Source organism: Cornus florida, unplaced genomic scaffold (assembly GCF_030987335.1).
Source record: "Cornus florida cultivar Cherokee Brave unplaced genomic scaffold, ASM3098733v1 CherokeeBrave_3.0.0_Hap2_Chr01, whole genome shotgun sequence".
NCBI lineage: Eukaryota > Viridiplantae > Streptophyta > Magnoliopsida > Cornales > Cornaceae > Cornus > Cornus florida.
Genome location: NW_026775571.1, coordinates 110,679,466 through 110,697,443, shown reverse-complemented (window position 1 = coordinate 110,697,443; position 17,978 = coordinate 110,679,466). Strand labels below are relative to the sequence as shown.

General features: G+C 31.1%; 1 protein-coding gene across 1 annotated transcript; it reads right to left on the bottom strand.

Moving 5' to 3' along the window:
- Nucleotides 1-7,900: 7,900 nt before the first annotated feature.
- Nucleotides 7,901-10,799, bottom strand: LOC132313743 (protein kinase PINOID). Its single transcript, XM_059812674.1, has 2 exons — nt 9,651-10,799; nt 7,901-9,006 (listed from the first exon to the last, which is right to left on the bottom strand). Exons 1-2 carry the CDS (start codon nt 10,205-10,207, stop codon nt 8,229-8,231), a joined length of 1,335 nt encoding a protein of 444 aa, XP_059668657.1. The 5' UTR covers nt 10,208-10,799; the 3' UTR covers nt 7,901-8,228.
- Between the last annotated feature and the right edge of the window lie 7,179 nt (nt 10,800-17,978).

Sequence of the window (17,978 nt, the reverse complement as noted above, 5' to 3'; positions counted from 1 at the left end):
TATATAATATAATATAAGTAATCTCGTGGTTTTTAATGTGACTTTCCAGGATTTATATTACAGTATATATTTAGGGTAAGTTTTATGAAAGGGGATTATACTAATGAGATTGATAAGTAAGCTTTTTAAGTAACTAATTGGAAATGTTTATTAGTACGTAACTTTATGAACACAAACTCAAATGGAGCTTGAGCACCCCAAATATGATTTTAAGCTCGGTTTATTTTATTAAGTAAGGTAAAGCTTTTTAAAATTGTGATCGGTGGAGCCTGAGCTCTTGAATTAACTCGATTTCAGTTCATAAGTGGGTAAGTTTCAAAACAATCTAAAGATCGTTAAATTAACTTGGTTCATTTGTAAAAGAGCATAGAGTTATGCCTCAATATATGACTATATATAAGAGGAATAATAATAATAATAATAATAAAATTAACAAACATTCGATTGTTGGGTGTCTTACAAAGCTGTGAGGCGCACAACAGCTGTTGTGGTGTGGACTCCATGCTTTTACAATAGAGTACAGAGTGGAAAACAAAATGCAAAGACTATATATAATGGTAAATTACACAAATGGACCTATTTACCACTAAATAATATACAACATACAGCTAAAACTATCTTTCCCAAGACATATTTTACTCTGGAGGCCCAATTCTACTTTTAATTGGCATAGTGGGCTTCCAGGTAAAAAAAAAAAAAAAAAAAAAAAACAATGGGCTTCTTAGCCCAATGGTAGCCTTCTGTTGTCCTTTTTCCAAGTCCATAATAGAAGTTCAAGCCCCACCAAGATAGTCCCTACATATATATATGAATAGATCGAGAGAGGAAGACGAGTGAAGATGTGAAAACACATTTGACTTCTTAATTCTTAGTTATATAAGACACTCGAATTTTATAATTAAATTTTAAAGTTAAATATTACATTTTATACAAATTAGAAGTTTTCGTTTTTTTTTTTAACTTAAATTGAGTATATTGTATTTTAGAGATAAACTCCTATGTTAGTTTGGTTTTTATGTATCTTAGACCCCTAGAATGGATATTAGTAATATGTAAATTAATGTGATGAACATATAATTATGTGAACGGAGCTTATATTAGCCTCAGTCAATTTTGTGTCACGATTCATTTTTAAAAAAATACTAATTTTTTTTATTAAAATCAAATAATAATTAATAAATAAATAAATAAAATACTACTTTACTGCATTATTGACTAGGTCGTCTGTTAATTCTAACCTAATCTAAACATCCACACGCGTACACGATATATGTGTGTGTGTGTGTGTGTATATATATATATAGTGGTAGAAGTAGTAAATGTATAGGCCTGTAAAGACTATGAAATTAAGCAGGCCTATATCATCTAGTAATGTGTAAGTTTTCAGAGTACACAGAGCTAGCTAGCAGGGCCACGTAAGGCTAGAATATATATAGGCACAACTTACGTTGCATTCAAAATCTAAATTCTCACGTCCATTTCTAAATTACCAGTGCTCATCACTATTGCTGTGTTCAAGTTGAGTGTTGAGTTTTGCTAGAAGAATATTTTGAGTGATTGTGTGTCTTTGCTAGTAAGTTTCAAGAGAAAATAAATATATAAATATATATATATATATATATATATATATATATACACACACATATATGATGTAGTGTGGTGTATGATAAATTTAAGGGAAAATTACATATACATGGAGTCAAAGTTCCATATTTACTTAGAGATTGAGTCAAAGTTCCATATTTCTCTAAAATGGATTGCTGAGGTGGCACATGGTTTTTTACTGTTTAGAAAATTGTGGTGCCTAAAATGCCCTTCCCTAACAAAAAAAGTAGTACCTTCAGTGCAAAAAAGTAGTACCTTCAATTCAAAAAAGTAGTACCTTCGGAGAAAAAGTAGTACCTTCGCGGGTGTTTAAAAAACATGGTACATGGACGCCAAAAAGTAATACATTCAGTTCAAAAAAGTAGTACCTTCGAATAAAAAGTAGTACCTTCATGGAAGGGTATTTTAGGCACCACAATTTTTAAACAGTAAAAAACCATGTGCCACCTCAGCAATCCATTTTAGAGAAATATGGAACTTTGACTCAGCCTTTAAGTAAATATGGAACTTTGACTCCATTTATATGTAATTTTCCCTAAATTTAAAATCGAACATGTGTATTATATAATTTATAATTAATGATTTGATTTAATTTGGTCCTTTTTATCTTAAACTGAATTTGAGCCCTTTTAATTATTTGTTTAATCATAGAACCGAAATATGATGACTCTATATACTGTGTATGATAAATTATGCTCCATAAATAAAATTGAACATTTGTATTGTAAGATATTCCTTTCATTACAAAATTTTTGTCTATCTTTTTATTTCAAAATGTCTCAAAATATGCTTCAAAAATAAAAGTATTATTTTTTATAATATTTTCAAATAATCCTTTTCACGGTAAAAAGTACACTAACTACGAAATAGTACTATTTTATACGTATTTTAATAATAATAAATTTTAATTTTAATTTTAATTTTTATCAATATAGTAAAAAATATTAAAAACCAACTATCATAAAAGTTGGATCCTTGTACAACCCAAACATATATATATATAACAAAAACCGATTTAAATTAAATCAAATCAAATCATTAATTATAATATATATATAATTAATTATAATATATATATATATAATTATAATTATATATATAATTATAATTATATATATAATTATAATTAATTATATATATATTATAATTAATGATTTGATTTGATTTAATTTAAATCGGTTTTTGTTATTTTAAATTGAAATCGAGCCGTTTTAATGATTTCTTAATCATAGAACCGAAATGGACCCATTCTATCATAAAATCCAATTTGGTCCCATCAGTTTAGGGGTTCTAACATTTTTTTGTTTTTTTTTTTCCCTCTCACCCCGTGGGTTTTGAAAAACTGAGACGCACCAGCAGACCATCATGAACTGCATTCTAATCTGACACATCACCACCATTACTCATTTGAATTGACTCATGATTGTACTGTTATCTGACCCACCACTACTCTATTCCGGCGATTGTCAGACTACCACGTCATACCTCCTGCCTTCTCTGCGTTGACATTATAGTTCGTTGCAGGTTAGGTGACTACCTCGGATTCTAAATACACAGTTCATATTTATACCATAAGTATTTTTGAAAAATGATACTCGACAGTAGGATAATTTTGATTATTTTGCGATGGCAATAATTCTATTAACGTCAATTCAGTCATCGAACTTCTTATCATAACTCACAGCACGCATATGAAACTTTTATGAATGACGACGCTAAGATGATGGGGCAATTCACCAATACGGCAAGAACAGCGAAAAATAGTTATAAATTACTTCTTTAGTCCCAACTCTCAATATAACTGTCCACTTAAATTATAATTTTTAAAATGAATAACTATATTGAAACGAAAAAAATACAATATTAATATGTTTTAAAGATGCACGCACAACTTTTTTTTTTTATGTTGCGATCATATAAAAACATAAATTTTGAGATTCAATAGCTAAATACATGGCAACTGAATCAGGGGCTGAGACCATAAAGAGCATACTATGAGTGGAAATCAAATTAATACAATGGATTTAGAAGCATCAAACCTCTCTTGTTCGGAAAAATTGTAAAATATTTTTTAATATTTTTCTTTTTCAAGTAAAATATATATTTTTTTTTTTCATAAACATTCCATCGAGTAGGGTATGTAAAATAACTTATCAAAAATTGATAGATAAATTATTTTTTTTTAATTTTAAAATTTTTTTTCTTCGTAAATATTTTACAATAACCAAACATTAAAAAATAAAAAAATATATTTAAAAAAATATTTTACATCTAAACAAACACAACTGTATGTAAGTTAGTTTGTACTTTTGTTTGTAAATTGAAGATGAAATTTAGGTCACGCTTGGTGAGACTGCCAGTAGAGGGAACCCCACTCTTTGGCAACTTGTTCTGAAAATGTCTCCTCCTACGCTTGAGTTTCTATTTGTTTCTGTTTCTCTCTCTCTTTATTTACTCTCTACGTTCTTTATATATATATACACATGTAACATGTTGTGTAGTCCACACATATGTAATACATGTGACAAAAGTCTCCACCCGACAAACTACACATATGCTATCAAATAATCTCACGTCTTGTCAATTTGTATTCATCATAAGTTGCTATTTTGTATGTCAATTTTTTTGCTATTAAAGTCTTCAATGAAATTTTTGGTTAATTTTTGTCAATTTGTATTCATCATAAGTTGCTATTTTGTATGTCAATTTTTGGTTAATTGAGAATCCTAGATGCATGGAATGGATGTAATTTTTGTTATATTTAATTTTTGTTATTAAATCTATTTGTTTCTCTTTCTTTTTATTTCCTCCTCTCTCTCTCTGCCTTCATTGTTTCTATCTAAAAAAAGAAAAAAAAATTAATAATAAAAAAATATAAATATAAATAAAAATAATCAGTTGTGATATATTCGGACGCATTTAATTACATTTATACAAGTAGGTATTAACTATATCATTGTGGCTGACGCAATAATTGACATCATTTCCACTCAAATAAAACATTTGATTAATTCGTCTATCAGACTATATTGTATCATTATTCTTTTTTTTAATACGAGTATATAATTAGTTCCATAAATAATTTCGTAACAATGAGAGTTGGGTCATAATATTTATAAAGAATAAAGTAAAAGTATTAAATAAAGATGTTTTTTATTTTTTTCATTCGGTATATAAGTGGAATATTTTAAATAAAGATATTAGTTGGCCCAATGGAAAATTTTCTTAATCTAAACCTTTTATTTTAAATTAAATCCCAATTCCAATTATGGAAAGACAACACTAAACCCCAATTAGAGTCATCTACTAATTATATAATATTATTATAATGTAATACACCCTCGTTGCCATTAATATAAGAAATTATTAAAAGAAGTTACACACCCAAAACAGAGGAAATTAAGACAATAGAGAAATTTTCTTGTTGAGGGTGAAATTCATGCGGTTCGATACGACACCGTTTTATTGTAAAGAAGAGATTAGATAGGGAAAAATAAACCTAACCTATCTTGACCTAATGATAGAGGCAACTAAGTGTTAATAAGCCGCCAAACCTGTTCGACTTTCGAACGATGATATTTTTATCGGATAAGAATAATAATATTTCATTATCAAGGATAATGAAATATGACGTATTTGAGGAAGTCAAAGGGTTAAATGATATCCCCGAATGAACTGAGTGAGAGCGACTATAAAAATGAGATTCTACCAGTCAATAAAAGTACGACAAAAAAATTATTGTTAAATTCCGGCCTTTCTTTTAGACATAAGGCGACTAACTTGATTGTCTGAGAGCTCTTGGCAAGCACCACACCGGTGCCATCAACATTTATCGATCTTCTACTCTCTTCTTTATAGGAAAACGGTGTCGTATCGGACCGCGTGGATTTCATCCTCAACATTTCTGATTAGTCCTACTAAGATAAATAAGTCCTATAAAATCTTCATAAAGACAAAGAAATTTTTCAAAAAGATTGAAAATAATTCATTTGTTATTCATAAATGTATTTTTCTAGTATTTAAAAAAAATGTATTTGAATTATTTTATTAATTTTTTTAGGATTATTCATTTTGGTAACAAATAATTTTTTTTATAAAAATAATTAGTTATAAAATATTAAAAATGGAGAATTTTTTTTTATATTTTAGTAAAAAAAATATACAGTAATGATTAGGGGTGGCAATTTGTGTTCGCGGATCGTAATCGTGTCGTGCCAACTTAAGAGTATTATATTTAACAGTTCAACCCGAACACGACCCATTTAATAATCGTGTTAGGAACTTTCAACACTAACCTGATCTGTTTATTAAACGAGTTACACGTGTAACTCATTTAATGACATATTTACAAAAAAACCAAAAAAAAAATTATATTATTTAAATTATTAATAATACTCAATAAAATAATAAATACTAAAAAAAATATAAGTTTTAATTAATCAAATTAATAAATAGTCTCTAGTTTACAAAAGGATAAATTTATAAGACACAAGTTTATATAATAATTTTAGAATTTAAATAAAAATTTATTTATAACATATATAGTTAAACGTGTATAAACGGATTCCACGAGTTGAATTCTTCAACTCAAACAAAACACGATTAATCAAATAGATTAATTACGTTGGCTCATTTTATGACTGAACTGTTTAAAATTAATCCAAATTCATTTAATTTATTTTATGTTTAAATCATGTTAACAAATTATGTCAACTTTTATCACTCTTAATAATAATAATAACTCAGCAATAAAAAATAGTACGGGAATAATCAAGAATTTCTCCAAGTCAATAAAACAGAACCCATAGGAATGCAAATAATCAAAATTTAAATTCTGTAGACTCATCATTATTCAAACAAACAGTCTACTATCCAATCTTCTTCCAAGTCATTTCTTCTTTCTCATCACAATCATTATCATTATCATTTTGTAGTTTTTATATATTTTATTTTATTTTTATGTCCCTTCGTATCATTGAACCCATCCCTACGACATGAAAAACAAATCATGCATCAGAGGTGGGTTTATGATTGAAAGATAGGAGTGACTTGGAGGCTAAAAGGTGATACGTGGACAGCAGGAAAACAAGCCACTTGTGGGAAAGTGATTGGATGTTAGGGTGGGACAGCTGTTGATAGGTTTTTTGTTAGAGGGTGGGGTAGGGATTTTGGGACATGAAGGGAACACAGCTTTAAAGTAAGCTGGTAGGAATGCCTGGTTGGCAGGTGGTCACATGGACAACCCCATGTGTTGTCAAATGGGACTCTCTCACCCTCACCACCCTTACCTTCCCATCCAAGTTCGCTCGCAAATCTAAATCACAACGTGTGTGTGTGTGTTAAACACGGTTAATCAAACAAAATATTCTATATCATGTCACAAGATGTCGTGAATTAAATTTATAAATTTGATGGGTGAATTGAAACTAAAGTTGTAAAAAATTTAATTCGTTTCATTAATTTCAATTTTAATGTATTAATTTCAAAATATAAAACAGTAGGTCTCCACGTAAGAAGTGAAAACAATGTATGTTCAATCTCTTTTCAAATTCAAGAATAACAAAGTCTTGTATCTAACAACTTTTTATTGGACCGTTGAGAGTGCATGCTCTATTCCTTTTTTACATATAAATTTAAGATTCAAGTGAGATGTGTGTATATATATATATATATAGAAACAATCTGTAACATCACACTGGCGTGTATATAAAAATAATCTACACCGACGAATAAAAAAAAAATTCTCTACAACAATAATAGTGACCATTGAAAATCATTGAACTGTTAAAAAAAAAAAAAAAAAAAAAAAAAAACAATTACTAAAAAAACGAAGCAAAAAGAGAGAATGTATTAAAATCTAAAGAATTAATAAAACAGGCATTATTTAGTGATTTTATTAGTATAGTGTCCAGTTGCTCAATCTCTCTTCTCTTAATTTGTCAAGTCCTCAACCTTTATATTTTCAGAAAAAAAAATAATAATAATAATAATGAAGACATGCTTGTCAATGAGGCAGGAGAGCGTGATGATGAAATGTCTTTAACACCTCGACTTGTGCAAAACTGGCTTCTCTTTTGCCTTTTGTTTGTATGGAAATTAATTAATTATTCTCCAATGATTTTAATTAACAAATGATATTCTAGAGACAATATGAGCCGTTGATGTTCAGGTTTGCCATGTCTGAGCCCCACATAATGCCCACCTTGCACATGATGCTTATCCCCCCACTGTCTACGCGGCGCATTTTAGTGGGTTCCAAAACACAGGCTTAGCCTACTACACTCCGAGTTAATCATTTTCATTTCATAAATAATATACTAATACTACTTTTGATTATCCATCTACTAAATATTGAGTTTGATCGAATCTACTAAGAAGATGTTATATTTATATGGAGGAGTAATATATCTTCTAAAGTTACAAAAATTGACATCTGAAAATACTAATTTCCATTTTCATATTGATTTCACCTCCTACAAATTACTAGTACAACTTCTAAACATATATGTAGTGGAGTAGTTAATAAAGAGAAATCGGCCCACGAATATACAGTTGTCAGCAGACAAAATTCTGGCGGGAACGGCTTATCTCCCACGGCTACAGTAGTCTTCCCTCAACTCAAATCAGAAGTAATCAAACGCCATTGATTGCCTCACATTCCTTTCCTGACGCGACGTCGTCGTTTTCTGTCCCCGGATTCCCGGAATCTCCGGCGGCTTCACAGACCGTATCAGAGCAAAGTTCATGCCCTTGAAAAACGGGTGGGTCTTCACGTCAGCAGCCCCGCGCTTCGACCCGAGTCTAACTTCCGGGTCCTTCTTCAACAATCCGGATATTAAATCTCGCGCGTGCATTTCAAGCTCGTTGACTGGCGAGTTTGTTGGGAAGGCCAGGGGTTTTTTTACGATGCTTCGCAGGGTGGTTTCATTGGTCTCGCCGGAAAAGGGCGTACGACCGTATATCATCTCGTAGATGAAGATCCCGAGGGACCACCAATCCACGGCGTTTCCGTGGGACCCACCGGAGGCCACCTCCGGTGAGACGTACTCGTGGGTCCCAACGAATGAGCAGGACCGGGCGCTGACCGGCTCGGCCACGAACAGCCGGTTCCTCGACAGCGTTTGGATTTTTTTTGACCGGAACAACCGGTTGGAGAGGCAGGAGGAGAAGAAGGGGGTGAGTGAGCGAGGAGACTGCGAAACGGACGGTGAGGATGGGTCTGGGGAGTAGTCGGGTGATTCAACGGCTGGGATTGCATCGCAGCAGAGTGAAAGGTCGAAATCTGAGAGCATGATGTGACCGTCGGATCTGACTAATATGTTTTCGGGCTTCAGGTCTCTGTAGATGATTCCCAACATGTGAAGGTACTCTAGAGCTACGAGAACCTCAGCCGCGTAAAACCTGAAAAAATGGACAAAAGTTTAGCTTTCATTTTCTCGGAAAAAAACAATACCACACTAACACATCAAAATTTCTTGCTAACCTTGCTAAAAAGGAAAGAATATTTTATTTAAAGCCAAAATATAATAAAAATTAAAAAAATAGGAGAAAATACAAGAAATGCCTGAAATGGTAGTAAATCCAGTTTACAATAACTAACCGAAATTAGAAAATTCTAATAACGGAAAATCATAATTAAATGGAAATTTGCGGCTAAACCACCGCAATTTTCCAAGAAAATGGAAAAGAAAAATAACTATTAACAAAGAGAGAATAAAAGGAATTTTCCATTGTAAGAATAGAATTTCGCAGAGTTGAAACAGACAGAACATTACTGGATAAGAACATCTAGCTAGGGTCCTTCAGGTAGAAAAATACAAAACACAGAGAATCAAACATGCAAAAGATCAAAGAAAAACTACATGACAATGACAAGATTCAGAATTTTACTTTCTCAGGTCCAAAAAAATAAATCGTTTATTTTGAGAAATACAATTTGTTTGTAATTTATATAAAACTTCAGTCATTGCAGCCTTTTCAATTTATAATGATATATCTATATATATGCGTATGTAGAGAGAGAAAGTTAATCCCCGTGAATGTACCTTGCTGAGCTCAAAGAAAAGCGTTTGTAAGGCTGTTTATGTCTGAGAGAATGCAAATCGCCACCGGAACAAAACTCGATGACAACGCAAGAGAAATGCGAAGCTTCGAATGCTGCGTATAGAGTAGGCAAAAACGGATGGTCTAACATTTTCAGAATTTTCTTCTCCATCTCTGCTCTCTGAACCTTTTTCTTCAGAGCCAAAGCCTCTGTATCCACCACTTTCATGGCATAAAAACAGCTCTCGTCGCTGCGAAGCCGACACAGGTACACTTTCCCGATGTCGCCGCTGCCGATCTGCCGGACGAGCTTGAAGTCTCTGAAATTGAGGCCGGACTTCCGGCTGAACGTCGCCGACCGTATCGCCTGCCACGACGAATCCGACGACCGGTGCGGCTTCAGCCTCAGGTTCTCCGGCGAGTGCGATCGCGTCGATGAGAGTTCGAGATTGTCGAACGACAATCGAACGATACTGGGACAACTATCGCTGCTCATCGAGCTCTGGCTTGAATTTAGGGTTTCAGAACTTGCTTCGCCGTCTGAGTCGCGTTGAAACATCTTACAACACTTTCTCTCTCTACTTCCTCCCCTTTTAGAGAGAGAAAATTACTTTTCCGCGGACTTTATTCGAGCTGGTCGGTTCTTTACAACGAATGAATGTATGGAGACTTCGAACTACCAGTCAAAAAAGCTAAAGAATTCGAATAGAATCCAAGCAACAGTTCTCAAAATGGTTAGAAACAATGGATTTTCACTTTTTCTCGGAAATTCTTTTCCTTTTCTTTGTTTATTTTGGGATTTTTGTAGAATCGGATACGAAGGACTAAGACGAGAGAGAACGAAGCAATAGCTAAAACATAGACAAACAGACAGAAAAAGTTTAAGTGGAGAATCAATGAAGCTCAAAGTCAATGCTTTCACTGTAACAGATACGAATACAGCTTCATTCAGACCGCCATTAAAATAGCTTCAAAAGCATTGCTTTAAACGCATTAATGCTTCAGATAGTAGCAGCCTTATTGCAGATCAGAACCCTAGGGTTTCCGTACACAGAGAGAAGAAGAAGAATAGTATAGCTTTGTTTGCTCTGGTTTTTCTAAGGTTAGAGAGAGAGTGTAGAGAGAGACAGAGAGAGAGGAGAGATACAGTTTGAAAAGACGGTGGTTGAGGGGTATTTATGCTACGACGTACGGAGGATTAAACTTAGGGCACTTTCTAATCGCGGTTAAACAATGATCAACTACGCAGCATTTTGTTTTTACTTATAACCGTGGTTGGGTTTTACTTTTTCACGTGTGATGACGGTGTTCGCACGTGCAGTCTCTCAATTGCTGCTACTGGGTTGCTTCTTCAGGCTTTTGCTTACGTAGGTCTTTGGCACGTGCGAGAAGGGCTAGTCTATTAGTCTGTCTGTTTGGCACGTGGCAGGAGGGAAGAGTGTTGCTTATCTTCTCCAGCTTCAGTCTGTGTTACAGTGCGCGTGATTTGCTTTGGAGTCTTGGACTTTGGAGGCTGTAAGAAACCTTTAGATGTAAATGGCAAAAGTGCCCTTTAATTTTGAGCTGTGTTAAGTGGTCAACTCCTGTTTAATAACCATCATGTAGGGGTATAATTGGTCCACAGAGACTTGTAACACCTAGTTTGTCATTCCAACAGGTCTGAGATACTACTATACTTTCTATTCGATCTATTAGTATCATACCAATACAAGTGGGGTTATTTGTGTGTCTATAAAAAAAAATTTATTGATTGGAAAGTCATTGCAGTATAGTGATGTCATTTAAGCGTTCCTTTCAAAAAAAAAAAAAATTTATTACTTATTTATGGTAGTATAGTTGTAGGCTTGTAGCTCTTTTATTTTTTAAGTAAAAGTTAAAAAATAATTGTTATTGTGAATTGAACTTAATGACAGTGGTTATCCCGTGATTATGTACAAAAATTGAGTAACAATTGAGTCGGACGTTTGCTGATCTATCTTTGTTTACTGATCTTAATTATTAATTAAATCTTATATTAAGATTTTGAGGCCCATAGAAGAAAAAAAAAAAACAAAAATTGAAGCGGGTATCTAACTCCTTGAAAGAGAATTAGTAAAAGACTCTGTATTTGATATGTACAGACAAAAATACATACTCATAGCAATGGTCTTAGAGAGTGAAGGTCTCCCTCTCTTATATTTTAAATTTTTTTTTTTTTTTCTAAATTATTTCCTTAATCTTATATTATATATTTGTAAATTAATTTCATTCCAAAAATATGACTCTCTTTATATATATATATACTTGTAAACATCGACTAATATGCACTATGGCGGAGTCAGAATTTTAGTTTAAGAGGCTCTTTATATATATATATACTTGTAAACATCGACTAATATGCATTATGGCGAAGTCAGGATTTTAGTTTAAGAGGCACAATGTTAAAAAAAAAAAAAAAAAAAAAAAAAAAAAAAACATATGACAACTTAAAAAGGAAACAATTAAAATTTAATTTACCAAGGAAAATTTAAACGTTTTTTTTAAGGAAATTGAGGAGTGAATTAGGAAAAAACTAGAAAAATAAAAAATAATTTTAGGGAGGCATTATATAAAAAATTTCATATATACACATATAAAATATTTAAAAAATTCTATATGTATAGTGGGTGGGGCCAGGCCAGGGGCACTTGCCCCTAGACATACGCTGGCTCCGTCCCTAAATATGCATGTACATCATATGATAAAACTACAATATGCCCCCTAAAAAAAAAATTATCACTTCGTCCCTATCCCGCTCATAAGTAATTCTATTATTATCAGAGTTATGAACCAAGTATAATTTATTGAAAAAAATATATTTGTATGGCCTTATACTTTTTTTATTTTTTTGCAATATATTAATAATTATTCTGTTAGTGGAATGGGACCATAAAAAAACTTGAATAAAAGTGACATTTACTATCGGTTGATATCAAATGAATTAATGAAGATTTTAATTTAAATATTTAAGGATAAGGTTGGAGGATATGAGAGATCATGTACATTAAGAAAGAAACCAAAGAGAGTCAAAGAATTAGGTTATCCTTGATTATTTCTCTATTAGATTTCCTAAAGTGAACCTAAGTAAGGATTGGAAGTAACTCATGCCCAGTTACCATAATTTAGTTTATAATTTAATAACGTAAAAATATTAAGTACTCAAAAGTACGATTATATAATACTTCGGTCAATAAACAATTTATTATTTTCATTGATAATAAGCAATAACCATATTTACCACTGGTTGCTTTTTAAAATATAAGATTAATTCGAATAACCAAATCAAAAAAAAATAATGAGCCAATGAGATATCTAGTTTTCTTCTATATTTTTAAATCAGCTTAGACTTTTGATTTGAGTAGCATTATCCATATTTAAATGTCTGAAAAATTTACCGAACCCCAATGAAGTAAATTAGCAAATGACATCTGATAGGGAAAAAATAACTCTAAAGTTTAATCAGCAGCCTTAACGGCTTCGTTTCCTTTACAAAAAAATAATAATAATAATAAACTGAATTATCCCAATGGACATCTAAATAACCGTTTCGATCCTGATGCAATCATAAATATAGTTGATGATCGTAAACAAAATATGAAAAGACTAACATTCAATACAGAACCACTCCCAGGCTCTACAATTCCAAGCACTTACTTGATCATCAGATGGTCGTGTTAATTTTAGCTTCAACAATATCAACATAGTAGCTAATGGCGTTTTGTTTTTGTATGTGTTTTAACTTTTGTCTGATACTATAACAGTTAATAGTGAAAAAAATGCATTTGGTAAAAAATTATTTTGTTTTGTAGTGTCGAAATGTTTCGTGAATAATGGTAAAAAATCAAAATATCAATTTGATATTTTTATATGTTTTCGTAAACGTTTGATACTATAGCAATGAACATAGTGTGTTTTTTGTTTAAAAAAAATAAAAAACTCTTAAATGACATTTTTAAATTAACCATTATATTTTTTTAATTTACAACAATTTTATATCAAATATGCTTTTATGTTTTTATTTCAAAAAATCTTACAATAAATAGATATTATCAAATATGTTTTTGATTAATATTTTTATTTTATTTTGAATTAAAATAAAACAATAAAAATAAAATATCTACCAAACAAGTCCTAAAAGAGCTGTTTCTTACACGGACCAATGTAAAATCTGCTTGAGCAAACAAGATGTTATGACAAATAATAATAATAATAATAATAATAAATCGAACAAGACGTTTGTACTGTAAAGCTTACCTTTTAATTAATAAAATAAAATAAATAAATGAAACGTGTGTACTGTATGCTAATTGTATATTAATTTTTTTTTTTATATATATTAGTGTGTTTAATTTATATATATATATATATATATAGTAAACTCCATCGATGAAGGTAGGTATGGATCACAGGACACAGGATCAGGTAATTGTACAGAATTCACAGCTTCTTTTCATATATATATATATATATATATATATATATATATATATTTGTCAAATCAACTTTTTATAGCTTTTGCACTACCTGGGATAAGCTTCTTGTAGTCTTAAATGTGAAAACGTGGACTGTAAAAGACCAACCATCATCATTCGCGAATAATATTGAATTTTAGGTCTCTACAAAACTTATCTTCATAGCATCTACAAAAGTGTGGTGGGATGATCATTTTATATATAGATTCATTGTAATTTACTTTATCAAGATATTTTCACAAATATCTGGCAACCACTCTTGGTATACCATTTTTCAGATTTTTCGACCAAAATAGACTATCAGATTCCTACACTTTTTAAATGTTCCATGATCAACACTAAATTATTGAAATGTATTATCAAATTTTATTTTATTTTTGGACAAATTATACATAGCACCCAACATATTTTTATCTCGTGCATTTATATAGAAATTGACTAATTAACCTTTAAAAATGATTGTAAATTTACTGATATAATTTTAATGCACATAACCATTATTTGAAAGAAAATTCTGAAAGGGAGTTGGTCGGTGTGTAACTTAGCCCCCCCCAAAAAAAAAAAAATCTTCCTGTATATTCCCCTCATTGCTTTCTTGTTTATTTGTCATTTTAGAATTTCAATAAATCATATTTACTCTATTTTTTTGACCAATAGTGTTTATTTGTTTATTTTTCATATATCGATTAATCATTTTAGGGTTTACATCTAATATTTGAACGGGTTTATATCTTGAATTTTTGTTTACTGTCTATAAATCTTTGTTTTAGGTTTTTTTTTTTTTAACCAATTGTCATCATACTTGTAGGTTGTTTTTTTTTTAATCATTGTTTTATGGAGATAATTTTGGTTTTTTTTTTTTTTATTATTAAAAAAAAATATATTGTGTTTTCTATTTGTTATGATTGTAAATATATAATTTTTATTTTTTTTGTTCAGATCCGAGTTGGGTTACTATAATTTTTTTCTTTATTTATTACAATTGAAATGTAACATCAATGTTAAACTTGTCTTCTGACATGTTGTATAGGGTTTTGCTAATGCAAATTTTTTTTTTGTTATATGCTCATGTGAAAAATTCAATGTAAAAGGAAATTTTGAAAAAGAAATAATAATATGGTGAGAGAGCGCTAACTGCAACTAAAAGAAATAATAATTAACTTTGAAAAATGGGTCACATGATCCATTGTGATTTATTAGTACTTTTGTCCTTTTGGAATGATGTAATTTTAATTCAATTAATAGATAATTTGATCTTCTCACAATAGTAAATGAAACTGCGAGAGTGATTGACCAATATATTGCGCATACTTCTATTTAGGTGCATGAAATGAAAACCTCGATGATACTTTATGTAATTTAACCTTATTTTTTTTATAAAATTATTCACTTTGAAAACTCATCAAATAAATAGTTTTTATTATTTCCATTTTTTTTTTCCTAGTGTGATATGACATATACAAGTACTTTAAAATGAGGACCTTCCTTCTAATAGAATCAGCAGGACTTTAGTTGAATTTTAAAAATTAAAAAAAAAAAAAAAAAAAAAAAAATTTGAAAAATATCTACAAATTAATAAAATAGTATTACAAAATGACTTTACAGTTACTGATTTTTGTTTGTGCATCCGTGTGCAGCATTGTGTAACATCAATAATAAAAAGTGAAAAAATAAAAAAAATAAAAAATAAAAAAAAAAAACCTCAAGGGACCAGCTTAAAGAAATGGGATCATGAATTCATGATATTGATGTAGAAGGCAATTATATTTTACAAGAGTATAGAAATGACATGTTTGGTCACAAGGTAAATTGTATCCTAATCGGGGACAAATGAGGATTGGTAGAGCCCTCTTGGGGTGTTGATCGTACGAAAGTTTGGGACCCTTTAGAATTGACTTATTCTACTTTTCCAGCTTTATCAATGGGTCTTTGCGTGTGATTCTGCGAGGAATGATTTGTCTTCCAACGTGGGTCTATTATGTTTTTTTCACTTTAACTCCGATGCCACACAAAAACATTCGCATCCAAACAAGACTTTTGTTCTCTGTTTCTTTCTCGTGCCCCACAATTGCACCACAGCTTTTCCCATCTCCATTTTTTTCTTCATTTATTTGTGAATCATCGTCACATTGCTTATGATTACAACAAACCTATGGTAAGTATTCAATTGGCTCATTGATTGAAACCGTGGTTTTAGTTGAACTCATAAGTCACCAAATTACTTTAATTGAGGTTTAGGATAGAACAAGAACACCAACGCTTTCACTTGTCATGTCATCACTGTCATGGCCTTTGTTAGCGTAGAGTCTTATCGCTTGTGTAACAACTTATACCTCATATATTTCAAGACCATTGCACAAAGGGGGGTTCGAATTCATGGAATGACATGGTTTTTGTTATAACTATTCATTTAGGAAAGTCAAATTTTGTGTCAATGATTCAATTTTTAGTATAATACGCGTTGACTTCATGATTCATGCTTAACCTTTACTAGGAACCACTTCATACATTAGCTTTTATAATTCCTTTGAGAGGGGTTGAAATGACATAATTAAGTAAAAAATGACATGACAAGATAGTAAATTTGTTCCACCGTGATCCAGAAATTTTGGATTTAAAATCAGAAATTCTCTCTGTTTATACAGAGGGATATATACATTTGACCACTGATGATGATTGAAAACTCGTTAACTGAGTTCGCCATTTTTTCATGTACTATACTAGGATGTGATTTGAATAAGTTGACTTGTAAAGCAAATACTACTTTTAATCAAATCACTTTCTGTATATCACAAAAACCTATGTTCTTTTCATGCGACTTATTTTTGGCCTTTTAATCATCAAATGAGTTTGAGACTGTATGTGTGTATATGCACTGAAAGTGAGTACAGTACTGTTTTCAAAAGCAAGAATACTTCTACTACTTTCATGAATTCTAAACAAATTGTACATGGAATAAGAAAAAAGTGGCTTCTTTAAAGTATAAAATGAGCTAAGCTTAAACATCTCTGTTTCTAAATATGAAAGAAGACAGATTTGAATTATATAATTATAAAAATCCACTTGGCCTAACAGAACAGAGCATTCATGACATGTCAACAAGATTGGAAGCAAAAAGTGTCAAACAGTTGGAGTTGTAGTGGGTCCACCCTTTAATGGGGGTTAATGGGTCCCACTGAAAGAAACGAGTCTTCAAAAGCCAGAATGAGAGTGGACTATGTCTTCCCAATTGTTCATACTTTTGGAGAGCCATGGGGAGGAGAGAGAGAGAGAGAGATTGATGCAAGGGTGGGGTCCATGGTAGTTTTGGATGGGAGTTTAGTGTATTGGGAAAAGGCAACATAAAAGGTCCATCAAGTGGGAACCATATGTGCATCGAGAGAGGTACTTGAATTTTTTTGATGGGGAGGTCCAACACCCTTATTTAAGATGCCCTGTTTGTTTGCATGGTCAATGACAAAATTATGAGCTCCAAACAACCAAAAACTTCAACTATTTACTTCAATGATTAAATAAATACCTATAAGGTTTAAATTTAATAACTAGGGCATTCGTCACATTTTCAAGATGGAAAAAAAATATAAGACATGCATTATTTAATCTGATGTGACATAAAAATAAAAAGTAAGTAAATATCAAATAATTTCATCATACACACATTAAGATAGTCAAAATAAATCTCACCATCTATCAATATATAGAATTTTTTCGATTCATTGTTACTCTCCATGGTAGAAAAAGATGATGGACTCAAATGGCCACCCCTACGCATATAATTTTTTCGATTCATCATTACTCTCCATTGTAAAGACAAAAATAGTAAATGAACCACGCCTTCTG